The sequence below is a fragment of the Dama dama genome, chromosome X, assembly GCF_033118175.1.
Source record: "Dama dama isolate Ldn47 chromosome X, ASM3311817v1, whole genome shotgun sequence".
In the NCBI taxonomy this organism is placed as follows: domain Eukaryota; kingdom Metazoa; phylum Chordata; class Mammalia; order Artiodactyla; family Cervidae; genus Dama; species Dama dama.
Window position 1 is genome coordinate 100,865,962 of NC_083714.1, and position 15,252 is coordinate 100,881,213.

Sequence of the window (15,252 nt, forward strand, 5' to 3'; positions counted from 1 at the left end):
TATTTTTCTTCTCTGATTGCTGTAGCTAGGACTTCCAAAACTATGTTGAGTGATAGTCATGAGATTGGACACCCTTGTCTTGTTCCTGATCTTAGGGGGAATGCTGCAGTTTATCATCATTGAGAATAATGTTTGCTGTGGGCTTATCATATATGGCCTTCACTATGTTGAGGTAAGTTCCTTCTGTGCCCATTTTTTGAAGAGTTTTAATCATAAATGGGTGCTGAATTTTTGTCAAAGGCTTTTTCTGCATCTATTGAGATGATCATATGGTTTTTATCTTTCAATTTGTTAATATGGTGTATCACATTGATTGATTTGTGTATATTGAAGAATCCTTGCATCCCTGGAATAAACCCAACTTGATCATGGTGTATGAGCTTTTTAATGTGTTATTGAATTCTGTTTGCTAGAATTTTGTTGAGGATTTTTGCATCTATGTTCATCAGTGATATTGGCCTGCAGTTTTCTTTTTGTGTGTTGTCTTTGTCTGGTTTTGGTATCAGGGTGATGGTGACCTCATGAATGAGTTAGGAAGTGTTCCTTCCTCTGCAATTTTTTTTTTCTGCAATTTTTGGAAAGAGTTTTAGATGGATAGACAGTAGCTCTTCTCTAAATGTTAGATAGAATTCACCTGTGAAGCCATCTGGTCCCGGGCTTTTGTTTTTTTTGGGGGGGAGATTTTTTTAAATCACAGTTTCTATTTCAGTGCTTTTAATTGGGTTGTTCATAATTTCTATTTCTTTCTGGTTCAGTCTTGTTAGATTTAACTTTTCTAAGGATCTGGACTTAAATCCTCACTGAAGATGGATTCTTACCCCTTGTGGCCTGAGAGGGCTGGGATCAGGGCTAAAGCTCTAAAAAGTGTCCTTGACACAGTGGCCTTATGCGCCATGTGAGCACAATGCCTCCTGATTCATGAAATCAATTGCCTGCCTTGTACTTTATGGGCCCTGGGTGTGTAGAATGATTTTGGAGGTGGAGGGTGGAGATGAAAGGGGTCTTATTTGTATTCTGAATCACAAGTTATATTCCAAATGATTATTTGGAACAATGTGAAGGAAAGAAGTTTTTCCAGTTTAAAATGCCTTACACAATCACAAGAAGAAAATGACGTAGCTTCAGGCAAGCTCTGTTTCCTTTGTTTCTTCTGCTTACTGTCTGAGCACCCAACCTCCCTCCCTCTCCTAGCACAGTGTCCATTCAGCAGTGTTACTGCCTAAGTGAAACAGCCACAGGCCCCCCCACCGCCACCCGTCGACCCCCCTCTTCCTCATTTTGTAAATTTTCGCAGTGGGTTTACTTACTGATATTTTAGACCCATAAATGTGTACGTACCCATATCTTGTCTGTATTTCAACTTGAGAGAGAGTAGACCTGCGTTAGCTGACCGTGATGCAAGGGCAACATTACAAAGTTGAGAGATAATCCTCCATCCGCTGGAATTGGCAGACGTCTAAGCCTGCAGTACTGAGACTGAGTAGCGTTTCCACTTGCACACTTGTGTGTTGAGTCTTAATTGAAGGAGGAAGGGCCTGAAGATGGGGTGGGGGGAGCAGGAGGGGATGGATGCAAGTGAGAGGACAAGGAGCACACATCAAATGCAGAAGTCACAGAAATCCAAATGCCGACCATCTCACACATGGTATTGTTTTTAAACGATCACCACAAACCTCTGTTTTAATCTTTTGCTTGGGGTGGTTTTGGGGTGAGGTTTATTCAGCCCTGAGTGGGGGGGAGATTTCATCTAGCTATGTGATCTTTCAGAAAAGTAAGTGGAACATGCTGCCTGTTTTCAGTTCTGCCAGTGCTTCCACATGGAAACCAAACGCAGTAAAATTTTTCAAAAAAAAAAAAAAAATCAGAGTGCTGGAATCAATTCATTCTGTGTAACCCACTTAACTCACCCTCTAACTATGTGGACACTCTTTTCACAAAGGCTTCAAGACATGCATTATGAGATGTGGCAGAGACTAGCTAGGTGGTCACTAGGCCTGTTTTTATTTTTCCTTTTTGGGACAAATTCAGATTATATCTTCCAGCATCCCTTGCAGTTGAATGTGACCGCTGTCTGAGTTCTAGCTAATGGAATGCGAGTAGAAGTGCTGTACACTACAGTCTAGGCCTAGCTCATTAAAACCTCCCGCATGGTCTTATCTTCTTTTATTTGGCTGGGATGGAGATGACAATAGTACAATGGTGACCACATTTTGAAGGTGGCAGATCATCTACACAGAAGATGCCTAGGACCCTGAATCACCACTTAGAAAAAGGCAGTCCAGCTATTAACAGTTGTTTTGGAAGATTGCAGGAGCAAGAAGTAAATGTTATTGTCTTAAATTTCACAGATTTTTTTTTCTGTCTCAGAAGCTAACTTTACCTTAACTAATACAAGTAAACACCAGCCTCGTTAAAAACATTGTAGTGTTTTTTCCCCCTGCTATTTGGGTTCATGATAAGAGACGGGCCCCCTGATTTCAGTGGGGTTGATAGGATCATCTTTAGAGACAAGTCTGGTCTGATCCTTATAATGGACAGCAGAACCATAGCAGAAATCAGAATGGTGATTTGACCTGTGGGGATGTGTAATGGTGGCTAATTAAATGTGGTTACCCTAGTGCCAAATAGATGGACAGCCTAATAAGGTCCTACTTGATTCATGTAACAAAAAAAGAATCTAGTCTAGCAAATGGAGGCTTGATCTAGTCCCCAAAATGTAGAGTCCCAGCCTCTCCCCCCAGTTCATAGACTGGAGCCCTTTGAATGAAGGGGAGGGTCTACTTGAAGTAATACTTGCTACACTTTTCACAAGGGTGTATTGTGAACTCTCCCTCCTTGCTTTTCCCACAGGAACCTGCAGCCGACATAATTGTACCTTGGGGACAGGGAAATACCCAGACCTTTTGAAATATAATGGATACTGGTTCTGAATTAATCCCCCATGACCTAGACTATCATGATGGTCCACCAGTCAGAGAAGTATAAGGTCATACATGAAGATTCAGCCTGAGTCCTCATATTGGGCCCAGGGGTTCCCAAATCCCATCCCGTGGTTTGCTGGTTCCTGGGCACGCTATGGGAATACACACGATGCAGATGGCATAAAGGGTAGGAGAGCTAAATATGGAGAACAAAGTTTTGAGTGGAAAGATCAGATTGAGGATCTCTCTGGAAATCAACAAAAAAGAATAAAGAGATAAATAAATGAAGAGATTAAAAAAAAAACTAAAGAAGTTGGGGGGAGGGGTAAAATGAGAAGGGGCCACATTATGATAATAGGAGTCCCAGACACAGAGAAAGATAAAAATGGAAAAACCAATCTGTTTTGTGAATGAATGCCTGGGCACGGGACACCATGTGACCTGTGTAAGCTGAGCTGCCATGGTGAGATGTTAACAGTCCCATCAAGCCATGAGGTTGTCTGTGTGCAGCAGCATTTGCCACCTAATACAATTAAGTAAGCTATCTGACAAGGATGCCCACTCTCACCACTATTATTCAACATAGTTATGGAAGTTTTAGCCACAGCAATCAGAGAAGTGAAAGAAGTAAAAGGAATTCAGATTAGAAAAGAAGAAGTAAAACTCTCACTGTTTGCTGGTGACGTGATCCTCTACATAGAAAACCCTAAAGACTCCACCAGAAAATTACTAGAGCTAATCAATGAATATAGTAAAGTTGCAGGATATAAAATTAACACACAGAAGTCCCTTGCATTCCTATACACTAACAATGAGAAAACAGAAAGAGAAATTAAGGAAACAATTCCATTCACCATTTCAATGAAAAGAATAAAATACTTAGGAATAAATCTACCTAAAGAAACAAAAGACCTATATACAGAAAACTATAAAACACTCATGAAAGAAATCAAAGAAGACACAAATAGATGGAGAAATATACCATGTTCATGAATCAGAGGAATCAATATAGTGAAAATGAGTATACTAGGCAAAGCAATCTATAGATTCAATGCAATCCCTCTCAAGCTACCAACAGTATTTTTCACAGAACTAGAACAAATTTTTTCACAATTTGTATGGAAATACAAATAATCTTGAAAGCCAAAGCAATCTTTGGAAAGAAGAATGGAACTGGAGGAATCAACCTGCCTGGCTTCAGGCTATACTACAAAGCTACAGTCATCAAGACAGTATGGTACTGCCACAAAGACAGAAATATAGATCAATGGAACAAAATAGAAAGCCCAGAGATAAATCTGCGCACCTATGGACACCTTATCTTTGACAAAGGAGGCAAGAATATACAATGGGGAAAAGACAATATCTTTAACAAGTGGTGCTGGGAAAACTGGTCAATCACTTGTAAAAGAATGAAACTAGAACACTTTCTAACACCATACACAAAAATAAACTCAAAATGGATTAAAGATCTAAATGTAAGACAAGAAACTATAAAACTCCTAGAGGAAAACATAGGCAAAACACTCTGACATAAATCATAGCAGGATCCTCTATGACCCACCTCCCAGAATAATGGAAATAAAAGCAAAAATAAACAAATGGGACCTAATTAAACTTAAAAGCTTTTGCACAATGAAGGAAGCTATAAGCAAGGTGAAAAGACAGCCTTCAGAATGGGAGAAAATAATAGCAAACAAAGCAACTGCCAAAAAATTAACCTCAAAAATATACAAGCAACTCCTGCAGCTCAATTCCAGAAAAATAAAAGACCCAAGCAAAAAGTAGGCCAAAGAACTAAACAGACATTTCTCCAAAGAAGATATACAAATGGCTAACAAACACATGAAAAGATGCTCAACATCACTCATTATCAGAGAAATGCAAATCAAAACCACAATGAGGTACCATCTCATGCCAGTCAGAATGGCTGCTATCCAAAAGTCTACAAACAATAAATGCTGGAGAGGGTGAGAAGAAAAGGGAACCCTCTTACACTGTTGGTGGGAATGCAAACTAGTACAGCCACTATGGAGAACAGTGTGGAGATTCCTTAAAAAACTGGAAATAGAACTGCCATACAACCCAGCAGTCCCATTGCTGGGCGTACACACCAAGGAAACCAGAATTGAAAGAGACACATGCACCCCAATGTTCATCACAGCACTGTTTACAATAGCCACGACATGGAAGCAACCTAGATGTCCATCGGCAGACGAATGGATAAGAAAGCTGTGGTACATATACACAATGGAATATTACTCAGCTATTAAAAAGAATGCATTTGAATCAGTTCTAATGAGGTGGATGAAACTGGAGCCTATTATACAGAGCGAAGTAAGTCAGAAAGAAAAACACCAATACAGTATATTAACACATATATATGGAATTTAGAAAGATGGTAATGATGACCCTATATGCGAGACAGCAAGGAGACACAGATGTAGAAAACAGACTGTTGGACTCTGTGGGAGAAGGCGAGGGTGAGATGATTTGAGAGAATAGCATTGAAACATGTATATTATCATACGTGAAATAGATCACCAGTCCAGGTTTGATGCATGGGACAGGGTGCACTGGGATGGCCCTGAGGGATGGGATGGAGAGGGAGGTGAGGGGGGGGTCAGGATGGGGATCAGATGTACACCCATGGCTGATTCATGTGAATGTATGACAAAAACCACCACAATATTGTAAAGTAATTAGCTTCCAATTAAAAGAAAAAAAAAAAAAAAAAGTAAGCTGTCTGAGCAGGTGGCTCATAGTCCCACTGGCTGCACTGCCATCCCCTTCTCACACCTGAGTCTCATGGGGTGTTCCCTGTGACCAGATGACTCAGAGGCACAATAGTCAAGCTTGGTTCACAGATTGTTTTGCATAGTATTTTGGCACCAGCTGGATATGGCTAGCTGCAGTGTTAAAGCTCCACTTAGGGTTGATCCTGGGGACAATGGGAAGGAAAGTTTTCAGTGACTGGTCACACAAATGGTCAGAGGTTTAGATAGCCGCTCATTTGTGAGCAGTTAGTAATGACTTGGCTAGGTGGTCCAGGACTTAGAACAGGATTGAAATATTGTTCAAGGGGGAGGTCTGGGGAAGAGGCATATGGATGTCCCTTTTGGAATGGGTGTGAAGGTATTCATATCCCACATAAATGAGCACCAGAGAGAATCAACCGTTGAGGAAGATCTCAATCAGATGGATAAGTTGTCCTGTCCTGTGGATGCCAGTCAACCTCAGTTTCTTATCCAATGAACTCCTGAACAAAATGGCCATGGTGGCATGCATGGAATTTAGACACAAGCTCTACAATATAGAATTTCACCAAGGCCAGTCTGGCTATAGCAACTGTTGAGTACCCAACCTACCAACAGCAGGGGCACACCAAGCCCCACTATTGGAATCATTTCTCAGTGCAGCTGATTACAGACAGAGTACAAAATGAAAAGAAGCCATTTGGACCCCCAACACTTTACTGGCAGGAGGCAGACTGGGGAAACTACTCACCTGCAAATATGTGATACCTTTCATGAAAAAGGAAGGAAGGCACAGAGGATGGGCCCAAGAGCCCAGAAAGCAGAGCCAAGCAGAGCCCAGAAACCCTAGAGAATTATTTCCAGGCCTTGAAACCTAATCCAGGAACTTCCAGTGGGATTTCACAATTGCTATAGACTAGTGACGCCTTTGTGTCTCCCATTTCCCCTTTTTGAGATGGAATGTCTGTAGCAGTATCCTGTGTCTGTTCCACCATTGTATGTTGGGGTGTGTTGGGGACAGATAACTTGTCTCTAAATTTCACAGATCTACCGGTAGGAGGGGAGAGGGGAATAGTACTTAAGGAGCCATACTTAAGGAATACACCAAAGGAGCCCTTCACACTTGGACCTGATTTAGATGAGATTCTGGACTTTGAGACAATGTTCTAATGAAATGAGACTTTTACAGACCTTGGGAAGGGGTAAATGTATTTTGCATGTGGAAGGGACATAAATCATTGGGGCCTGAGGACAAACTGTAGTAGTCTCTAAGATGGCTGCCAATGAGCCTCACCTCCTGGGATTTACATCCTTGTATAACCCCCTCCCTGAGAGTGTGGCCTGGACATAATGACTTACTTCTAGTGAGTGGAATATTGTAAAAGTGGTAGGATGTCACTTCTGAGACTAGGTTATAAAGACTGTGACTTCCATCTTGCGTGTGCAATGTTCTCCCCATGTCCCCTCATGCTGCTCTCATCTCACTTGACCACCCTGTTGAAATAAGCAGCCATGTTGTGAGTTGGTCTGTGGGAATGTCCATACAGCAAGGAATTTGAGGATGGCTTCCACCAAAAGTTGGCAAGAAATTGAAGCACTTAGTCTAACAGCCCACAGGGAACTAAGTCCTGCCAACAGCCATACATTGAGCTTGGAAGCAGATCATTCCCCAGTCGAGCCTTGGGATGACTGCAGCCCCATCTGACACCTTGATTGTAGCCTGTGAGAGATTCTGAAATAAAAACCCAGCTAAGTTGTGCCCAGATTTCTGATCTACAGGAACTGAGATAAATGTCATTGTTTTATTTAGGTTTTTTCTTCAGCATTTTTAAAAAATTTATCTTTTACAATGTTGTGTTGGTTTCTGCCATACAGCAACGCGAATCAGCCATAATTATACATATATCCCCTCACTCTTGAGCCTCCCTCCCCTCCCTTCCCCCTGTCCCACACCTCTAGGTCATCACAGAGCTCCAGGCTGGGTTCCCCATGTTATATAGCAACTTCTCACCAGCTATCTACTTTACACATGGTAGTGTACATATGTTGATACTAACATGTTGTTTTAAGCCACTGTTTTTGAAGTAATTTGCAGTAATACATATGCAGTCATAGGGGTTTCCCTGGTGGCTCAGTGGTAAAGAACCTGGCTGCCAATGCAGGAGACATAAGAGACATGGGTTCGATCCCTGGGTTGGGAAGATCCTCTGGAGAAGGGCATGGCAACCCATGCCAGTATTCTTGCCTGTAGAATCCCATGGACAGGAGCCTGGTGGGCTACAGTCCATGGGGTCACAAAGAGTCAGACACAACTGAAGTGACTTAGCACACATATGCAGTAATACATAACCAATACAGGAAGGCATGGAGGTTATGTACAAGTTCAGCATGTGGACTTCTACCTACCAAAGACAATCTGGCTATAGCACTGCTGGGGTTCCATCTGCCAACAGTAGAGAGCAACACTGAACCCCAGCTATGAACTCTTTCCCAGGGGCAGGCTGATTACTTTGGATTCCTGCTCTCATGCAACACAAGCTGTAGGTTCAGAGATTTAGTGGGAAGCCCAGCTGATACTACCTGTTTCCTGTGTATATGACAAACACTTCATGAAATATCTCACATGTAGCTTGGCACCCAGAAAGGAGTTCACAAGAGGCAGTTCCCTTCCCTTTCCTGAAAGGTGAGTGCCCCAGAGGCAGGGAATGCATTTCTTTCTCCAAATCCCTCTTTTCCCATCTTCACAATTTCAGGGCTTCTGGGAAGCATGGTCAGTGTCTATCCCTTCAGGATCTCAGTGATCATGGACCTCAGACTCCAGGCCCCACTCCTGTGGGGTAGCACCCTTACCAAGGAGCTTTATGCACTGCAGAGAACAGAATTAGACTCCAAGCGCTGTTCCTGTCTCCCTCTTCTTCTGAGCCCTGACTGAAAGTGGGAGCAGAGGTCTCAGGCTTGGGACTTGCCTTCCCTCTAGGAACTCCCAGTACAGGGGACTTGGGGGGTGGGAAGAGTGTTTCAGGCACCACCTAAAGCACAGTGGGGGCACTAGGGAGGGGGAAGGGGTTGGAAAAAGTCCTTAGTATAAGTGATGTCTCTTCCCATCCCTGTCACTGCGGACTCACGAGCCATTCTGAGGGATTTGGCAGCCCCTGGAAACTGCATCTGTCTGCAGTGGTCTCTTCAGAAGAAAATGACCTTGAGGTGAAGATACTGTGCTCCCCAGTGCTCTTTCTCCCCATCTGCCACTCATCTGGAATCTCCCAGGGCAGTCACTCCTTTCTAGGTGAGTCTGGAAAAGGGGGACACATCTGCACCCAGAGCAAGCTCTCTGGAAGAGGTCATATTTGATCTGGGTCTTACAGGATGGGGGCTAGCACCTCTCCTGCAGAGCTCACAGGATGCACATTACTGAGGGATGGGGCAGGGCAGAGACAAGATGGGAAAGGCTGTCTAGAAACTGGCGAGCCCCTTCCTTTGGAGGGCCTGAGGCTGGGCCGAGTTCTCAAGCAGGGGAGCTGCTACAGGTTGTAGGCACACTCTTCCTCTCCTGTTAGGCCACGTGTTCTGGGGTCTGCCTCCGGGTGGGACTGGGAGTGGTGTTGAGACTGAGCCCTTCCTGTCCCTGTCCCAGCTTTCACATCCGTCTCCTCTCAGGTGGTCTCCACTTTTCATGCTCAATTCCATATAAGCGGGCAAACAAAAGATCAGGCTTTCCCCGTGGACTGGGATTAAAATGAGCCCAAATTAAAGGTGTCCACTGGCCCATGCCTCCCCTTACTTGCACAGCCCACCATCTCCTGGCTGGAAGACTGGAGGCAGGGCGAGGCAGATATCAAATCAAAGCCCCAACCAATCAAAGCTGCTAGAAGTGGGTGGGCTTTCTCAACTCATCACTGGGTTACTATCAACTGGAAATCTTTGAAGGGGAAGAAGAGAAGCAAAATGAACCCACTGAGCATTCAGATGAGAAAGGGCAGAGTGGCAGTGTTCTGGGTTCCCGGGCTAGGCACCAAAGCCTGCCCATTAACTTTTAAGCCCTCTGTGCAGTACATTGAAAGAAAAGCCCTTGCAGAGCCAGGCATGATGGGATGCTGATGGGCTGGCTTAGTCGGGATGGTGCTCTTGCTTCCTCCTCCATATCCTTCCATCATGGGCAGACTCTGAACACAGTATCAAGGACTACAGAGAGCGGTTCTAGCCTTTGGAGGGACTAGGATTAGGATCCCTTTGTGAATCTGATGCAACGTGGTTTATCTTCTTGCCAGTATAATAGATGCATGCAAACCCCCATTAAAAACATGTTAACTAACTCCAGTGATGGTCTCTGATTTTAGAGCCTTAGTCACCCTCATTTTAAAGACTTTGGGGCCCAGGAGGGGGAAAAATCTATCCAATATAAAGTCACCATTATCTATGGCCGATTCATGTCAATGTATGACAAAAAAAAAATAATAATAATAATAAAAAAAAAAATAAAGTCACCATTAATAATCTATATTTTAAAGTTAACTCACCTTGAAATCATTATGCTAAGTCAAAGAACAGTCACAAGGGGTCACATATTTTATGATCCCACTTATATATGTCCAAAATAGACAAACCCTTATAGATTAAGTGGTAGCCTAGGAGTGGGGCCTAGGGAGAACGGTGATGCATAAGGAGTGTAGAGTTTCTTTCTGGAATGACAAAAATGTTCTAAAACCTTTTGCAGTGATGATTATACAACTAGAATATACTCAAAGCCACTGAATTGTATACTTTAGTGGGTGAAACCTGTGTAGTATGTAAAATCTATTACAGTAATGCTGCTTTATAATAAAGTGAACTTGGTGATTGTAAATGACCTAACTTTAGTCCTCTTTCACAGACGTAGGAAAAACCCTTTAGGGTAGAGAAAAACCAGGGAAGGGCCCCTGAAAGACCCAGCATATGGGTCTGACAGGAAAGCATTCCAGAATGAGATTACACGGGTGTATATATACGTGTGTATGTTAGGGAGCACCGACCCCTATACAGTTGAAAATCTGCATGTCACTTTAAAGCCAGTCTTCCATATCATCTGCGGATTTGACACATGGTGTATAGTACAGTAGTGTCAATACATATTTATTGGAAAGAATCTGAGTTTAAGTGGACCCTCAGTTCAAACCCATTGTTTAAAGGTCAACCGTGTGTCCATGTGTATCTTAAGGGCAATGACGCATCATGGATGGTTTTAAGCAGGATAGAAACATCCCTTTGAATCACTGAACTGTACATTTAAAACAGGTAAATTTTGTGTGTAAATTATACCTCAGTAAAGCCCTGCCCCCAAACCATCCCTCTAGGGGCTCGAAGAGGGTAGACAGGAGGGCATAAAGTTGGAGGAGGCTGTGGCAGGAGTTACGTGCCAGGGCCTATCTCTTGGGAGATGGCTAAAACTGGCTTGGGGGTGGAGTGGGGGGAGAATTGGGATGTCTTGCCCATGGTTAAGGAGAACCTGGTAGAACTCGTTTCAGAACTCAGAGCTCCCTGGCTTCAGCCCTCGTGTTCCACCAGCACTGCAGCTCCTCCACTGACAGGTGATGGAGACCTTCCGAAGAGAAATGCACTTCAGAAACATGTTTCAAAAAAATGTTGCTAAGGGTTTTATTTCTAACAAGAGGAAAATAATAAAATAAAATTAAAATAGGCTTCAGTTGGAACCAAGTTTCTTGTTTTGCCTTTTTTCTTTTGAACAAATTAATTACACACCAACAATCTTCTTTTATTACAACATGAACCCAGGAGGAGGAAAGGAGACAGGGCAGGACATGGAGGGAAGGTCAAGGTGGTAATGAGGACAAGCACCAAAAGCTTTCTTCAGATCTCAGGGAGCCCTCCTCAGCTCCCCAACCAAATTTATTTAAAATAATAAACTGTGAGCACAGCTATGTGAAGTTTCCTCCTCCTGGGTGGAAGTCAGGGGAAGGGAGAAGGAGGTGAGGGGAGGGACGGAGGCAGGAGAAGGGGGGAAGGAGGAAGAGTGAGAGGGGGAGGTGAGGTTAGTGTAGCATGGCCTGGCCAGGGCCACAACTGGGGAAAGAAGGGAGAGGAGATTCCCCCAGTTTGCATATGCACTGGCTGTCTCTCTGGAATGGTGCTGGCCCAGTCCCAGCCACCCCCCTGCCACCTGCCCATCAGTCTATCTGCCTCAGGTGTCTAGGAATGCTGGTTAGAGGCTACCAGGGAGGGGGACTCCAGGGGCCAGCCCCCAGGAGCTGAGGTCTGAACAATACCTTGGAGTCAGAATATAAAAGTCAAGGGACTCAGGGGTGGGCTGGGGTGGTCATCCCCCCTACTCGCCCACCTCCCAAGAAGCAGGCTTGATGGTCAGAAAGAGGATCCTTGAGGCCAAGGGGTCTCTGTTGGGGTCTGTGCTAGGCTCAGCCACTGTCACAACTGTTGCTGAGGCGGCTGCTGTGGGCAGGGCACATGCAGCCGGGGAGTCAAAGTGGGAAAAGGGCCCGAGGAGCCTGAACTGGCCCCTAGTGCAGGCTCCAAGCCATTCTCCTGGGTGCTGGGGCTGTCAGTGGTGGGCAGGGGTGGGGGTGGGGGTGGGCCCTCACCCCCAGTCTCCTCCTCCAGCTCCTCCTCCTCCTGGGCCTCCTCGGCCTCTGGCCCTGAGCTCCGTACCCTCTTTGGCTCTAGCTCCTCTCGGGCTGGGTCATCACCCTCCCCACCCCGATCTGCTTTCCGCCGCCGCCGCCTCTCCAGTGCCCGGCCCCGTGCTCGGCTCCCATGGCGCTCTGCCTTCTCCAGCTGTGATCACAACAGGCAAAAAGAGGTGCAGCACAAGTGGTCAGGCCTGGGCTCCTTGCCTGCTCCGCCTGACCTCCCAGCCCTGCACATGACCTGTCCTCTCCTTACCTCCAGAAGTGTGCGGATCCGCTCCACGTCTGGAGGCTGCCCAGCCTGCAGCAGCTGCCAGATGCTCTGGTTCTCATCCAGGGTCACCTCAAGCAAGTCCCCCTCCAACATGAGCTCCTCTAGGGGGGCCCGGGTTGCCTCAGGCAGCTCCAACACAGGGCCAGTCAACTGTGGCAACAGCGAGGACAGCAGCTCCAGGTCTGGGGAGTTGCCGGGACAGGTTGGGTTAGAGGCTACTCCTGGTTATACCCCTGCCCCCTACCACGACAGAGCTAAGGACCACAGGGATCACTCTGGTGAGATTCACTAACAGCCTACCCACACTTAGACCTACCTCTCTTACCTGAGCCCTCCCCCGGGGCTACCTTCTCAGGACTGGTCATGCTGTCTCCATTCTCTAGCAACCCCTGCACCTGCCAAAGAGATGAAGAGAAGGTAGTGGTAACTGAAGAACCAGGTCCTACTGCTGCCCACCAACTTCAGACTTGGGACCCTCCACCTCCTGGAGATGGGCAGACACAGGCTGCCAGCATTGAGCATTACAGGGATCTGGAGAGGAGGCAGAATGGGGCAAGAAGGCCAGGCCAAAGGAGACCAAAAGTCAGAGAGCAGGGGTAGGGCCGGAGCCTAAGTAAGGGTGAGGGCTAGGAGACAGGAATTTGAGGGTGAAAGAGCTGGGCTGCACAGCTCACCTTAGGCATATCCTTGCCACTGCCTTCTCTGAGAGGGTCAGAGGCAGGGGCTGAAGGGTAGGTAGGGGGCTCCTCGGGCCTGGGTTCAGCTTGCAGCCGCTGGCGAAGCTCAGCCAGCCGTCCCAACAGAGCAGTCACATCCTCAGAGGCCAGAGCCTGCCTTGCACGGCCTTGCCAGCTGATGGCCCTCTCTGTGAGGCACTGTAGGGCCTCACCCTCAGGCAGCCGCACAGGCAGTCTCTGCAGCGCTACCAGCAGTGCCAAGATGGTCTCCAGGCGTGGGCGCCGTGAGCGCATGCACAGCGGACACAAGAATTTGGTGTCCCACTCCCACCAGGCCAGCAGTGGGGATGGGGTGGGACTGGGCCTTAGGGAACTGAGGAGGCGGGGTACCGACACACATCGCCCATGGAACCAGTCCTGACACAGGTCACACTGCAGAGCTCCCACCCCGGCTGGCACCTGCCCACACACACAGATGGAGGTTGCAGAGGAAGCTGTGGTCGATGATGCCAGTGGACTGGGTTTGGTGGAGTTGGTGCGACGTAGCTGCAGGATTCCCTCCTTCTCCTTCTGTTCCCCCTCCTTGAAGGCCACGATCTGCCGTGCCCAGGACAGGGGAGGAGAGGTCAGCACCCCAACCCTCCTTCTCTGGCACCATGAACTCCCAAACCAGGAGAACTGACGCACAGGGAGCAAGCGGTCTGCCCATGGTCACGAGGCTCAGACACTATCATTGCCAGACTCTTCTCCCCATCTGGGCCTAAGCTCCTTACCACAGAGCCTGGGTCCCTGAGGTCCTGCGCAGATAGCCCCAGCAGCTCTGTGTCAGATTTGTACAACCCCAGCTCCTTCTCCATCCAACGGCTGCGCTTGGTGCTGTCTGAGCCGGCATCTGCACACGGGCAGAGCACCTGAGGCAGGCAGACAGAGGGGGACTGTCTGGGCTTCCCCTCCTTCCCATGCCCAAAGGCCCCAAACCCACGTTCTCACATGAGCTGTCTCACATCTGGGCCAGAGGCAGGAGAGGCTGTGGGTCAGGATCCCAGGCCTCACCTCCAGCAGAGTGTAGCAAGAATTCTTCTTGAGGAAGGTCTTGGAGGCCTTCTCCCTCCAGGAGTGCGCTGTCAGTACCTGCAGCTCTAGCTGTCTCAGTTCCTCCAACCCCACAGGTAGGTCCCGGCCCACAGCCACCAGACCCTCCAAGTCATCCAGGCAGGGGTAGTGATCACCATTCTGGGACAGGGCAAGAGAAAGCTCAATTCAACTCGCCAACATCTACTGATGCTACTCTGTCCCTGGCCCTGAATTGGGAAGATAGACTGGACTCACAGTCTTGAGCCAGAAAAAACAGGCTCATCCTAAGGAAGGTATGCCTACCTGGCTCTCTCCTCCAACTCCTACATCCACTGGCTCAGCCTCCAGATATCCAGGCAGTCCCCAGGACCACCAGACCAGTTACATTGCTGTGGTTGGCCTCTTTTAGCCTCCCTGCCCCTACCATTCTCATCTTAACCAGCGTCCTATCTTCCCTCAGGCCAGCCTCGCAACCCTTCTTCACATTGCTCACCAAGCACATTTTGCCTCCTCAAAACATGCTATACCCCCTTCCTCGCTCTAGCCAACCCAACTCAACCCAGCACAACACAGTGTATGACATCTCTCCCATCTGGACTGGAGATCTGGGGTGAAGGGGGGGTGGGGCAACAGAGTCCTCACTTGGATCTCGTCCACATCAGCAATCCAAGCCCGGGCCTTAGCAAGAGCCTCCTTGAGAGCCTGGATGTTGGGCAGGTGAACAGGGATGTTTTCTGCCTCATGAATTATGGCCTCAAGCGTGGCTGGTGGATGCTTCTGCCTAAAGGTAGAGAAAAAAGAGGCCTCAGTCTGGGATGGTCTCCGTGACCAGAAGCCCAGTCTGACTTTCGGGTATAGCAGTATGAGCCCCTGTGGCTGCCACTTGGGCCTACTTGCTTGTATTCTGCCTACAAG

The 15,252-nt window shown here is 47.1% G+C and overlaps 1 protein-coding gene across 7 annotated transcripts in view; it reads right to left on the reverse strand.

The window, feature by feature from the left end:
- Positions 1-11,294: 11,294 nt before the first annotated feature.
- Positions 11,295-15,252, reverse strand: part of KDM5C (lysine demethylase 5C) — a 31,303-nt gene continuing 27,345 nt past the window's right edge. For 4 of the 7 annotated variants that reach the window (XM_061137308.1, XM_061137306.1, XM_061137303.1 and 1 more), the window contains 7 exons: positions 14,980-15,118; positions 14,317-14,496; positions 14,037-14,174; positions 13,261-13,860; positions 12,903-12,981; positions 12,569-12,768; positions 11,295-12,460 (listed from right to left, as the gene is read on the reverse strand). In XM_061137308.1, coding sequence (XP_060993291.1) covers positions 12,095-12,460; positions 12,569-12,768; positions 12,903-12,981; positions 13,261-13,860; positions 14,037-14,174; positions 14,317-14,496; positions 14,980-15,118 — 1,702 coding nt within the window. In that variant the 3' untranslated portion in view covers positions 11,295-12,094. The remainder of the gene's footprint in view (positions 12,461-12,568; positions 12,769-12,902; positions 12,982-13,260; positions 13,861-14,036; positions 14,175-14,316; positions 14,497-14,979; positions 15,119-15,252) is intronic. The other 3 variants (XM_061137307.1, XM_061137305.1, XM_061137304.1) reach the window with 1 other exon arrangement.